Genomic DNA, 1,926 nt, shown 5'->3' with positions numbered 1-1,926 from the left:
AGACAAGCAAGCAGCTCATCTACAGTACAGTAGTAAAGCTAAAACCTATTTTGCAAGAAAAACCAAGTTTCTGTCGACATGACGTAGACGGATCGGCTAGTTTATTTGGTCTGCTAGTTTATTTGGTCACTGTGCTTTACTTGTATTCTATCGCGCTCCGCTTGTTTCTGATCAAATACAAATTTTCGTAAAAAAACAAATGATTTGTTCATTTCTAAGCCACGTTTGCTATGGGGTGCTGCTTCTCCTCTGCTTCAGCAAACATAAATCTCCACGAGCACTTCGTCCAGCGACGGTCGCTTTTCAATGTCTGGGTCACAAAGTTGGCTAATAAACGCCCAGTCCGTACTTGTTTCGGATAGACCATGAGGACAAGGGTGTCTCTCGCCTTTCACATCACCTCCGAGTCGTCCATCAACCCAAATGGAGCTTCTTGGTTCTTTGCTTCGATCATGCACATGGCGAGTGAGTAGATATCGGACTTAAAGCGTGGCTCATCCATACCGGTCTCCTCCAGCACTTCCTTCGGTTTCCAGCGTACCGACTTGGCATTCGCCTTGTCCGCATTCCCACTCAAACCCGCCGACAGAGTGCGAACCGTACTGAAGCCAAAGTCAGCGAGTTTTGCAGTGAAGTTCGCTCCGACCAGGATATTGCTGCACCTTAGTCCTCCATGAACGGTTTTCCTGTCGTGTAGAAACTTGAGACCAAGAGTGACTTGCTTAAAAAGCCGCCAAAACAGGAAACTGTGCTCTTTGTCCTTCAGAAAGTCTGCGAGGTTGCCATAGTGTGCGTTCTCGCACACATAAAACTGCGGGTTACTAACATGTGACCCGCCGTAGAGTTTCAAAATATGCTCGTTATCCGGAAGATTTCCCCACAGCTCTAGCTGACGGAGGAATGCGTTGTCCGAGTCACCGGACGTCTCAGGGAGCAGTCTTTTAACCACCACTTCCGTTCGTTTTCCATCATGCACCCACGTGCCTCTACTCGCGTCTCCGAATGTTCCTCGGTCTCCTATCGCTTCGTCTTCGTACTCGACATCGTCGATCGGGATAAACCAATCGAACATTCGCAGCCCCTTTTGGTTTAAGTACGTCGACACACGACTGAAAGTAGTTTGCTTAAGCTCAAACATCTCGGTCGATTGGCCCTTCCACTTCATGCCACTGTTAAGACTCATAAGCACCTCTTTCACCTTCTTGTCGCCCCGGAACTCGTTCACGAGCATCCGTTCCGAGGCGCCGGACACCAACTGACTGAGTTTGCCGTATTGTTCGTCACGGTCGCTGTCCCACTGGGTCTCCCACTTCGTCCTTTCAGGCTTGTCCGCCACGCCTAGGGCTTGACCTACGTCGCTGAGCTTGAGGTGCAGCTCACGGATGGTGATAGCCAGCGTCTCGCTGCTCGCCAGACGCAGCAGCAGCGGCTTGCGGCGCATGAGCTTGACGAACCGCACGACGATGTCCATATACTTTACTTTGGATGGGTCCTTGAAGCCCAAAGATGTCACAAAGTCGTGTAGGAGTTGGAGACGTTCCAACACCTGGCGACACAGAAGCTCGTTCTCAGGCATGCGGCGACAGCGGGATCTCATGTCTGCGAGTGTCTTGGCACTGAGGGGGCTACCCTTCAGTCCGTCGATGGGGAATCCTTCGGTCGACATTGCGGATGGAGACTTGTCGCGTGCATCTGGCAGGGTGAATGTGGGAATGACACAAAAATGTTGAGAGAAGATCTTGCTGATTTATGGTTTGCTGGCCTCCAGCGATGGGTACACGGGGCGCTTGAAAACTTCTTAATAAGAAGGTGGTCTTCTGGATTGCTGCAAGGCTTTTAAGCCTAATACGTACGTGTCGTTGCCAAGGCTACAGATTTATTGCCTTATGGTGTCCTTACAGCCTACTTCATTAAAGAGAGAAGTAT

At 50.3% G+C, this 1,926-nt stretch overlaps 1 protein-coding gene across 1 annotated transcript; it reads right to left on the bottom strand.

Annotated features, from left to right (window-relative positions):
- Positions 1-391: 391 nt before the first annotated feature.
- PITG_04478 (protein kinase) lies at positions 392-1,666 on the bottom strand (the record flags this gene model as incomplete). The annotated part of the gene is made up of 1 exon (XM_002906042.1): positions 392-1,666. One exon carries the CDS (start codon positions 1,664-1,666, stop codon positions 392-394), a length of 1,275 nt encoding a protein of 424 aa, XP_002906088.1.
- Positions 1,667-1,926: the final 260 nt, after the last annotated feature.

Source organism: Phytophthora infestans, genomic scaffold (genome assembly GCF_000142945.1).
Source record: "Phytophthora infestans T30-4 supercont1.5 genomic scaffold, whole genome shotgun sequence".
Classification (NCBI taxonomy): domain Eukaryota; phylum Oomycota; class Peronosporomycetes; order Peronosporales; family Peronosporaceae; genus Phytophthora; species Phytophthora infestans.
The sequence above is the reverse complement of the archived record's forward strand: the minus strand, read 5'-3'. Positions and strand labels throughout refer to the sequence as shown.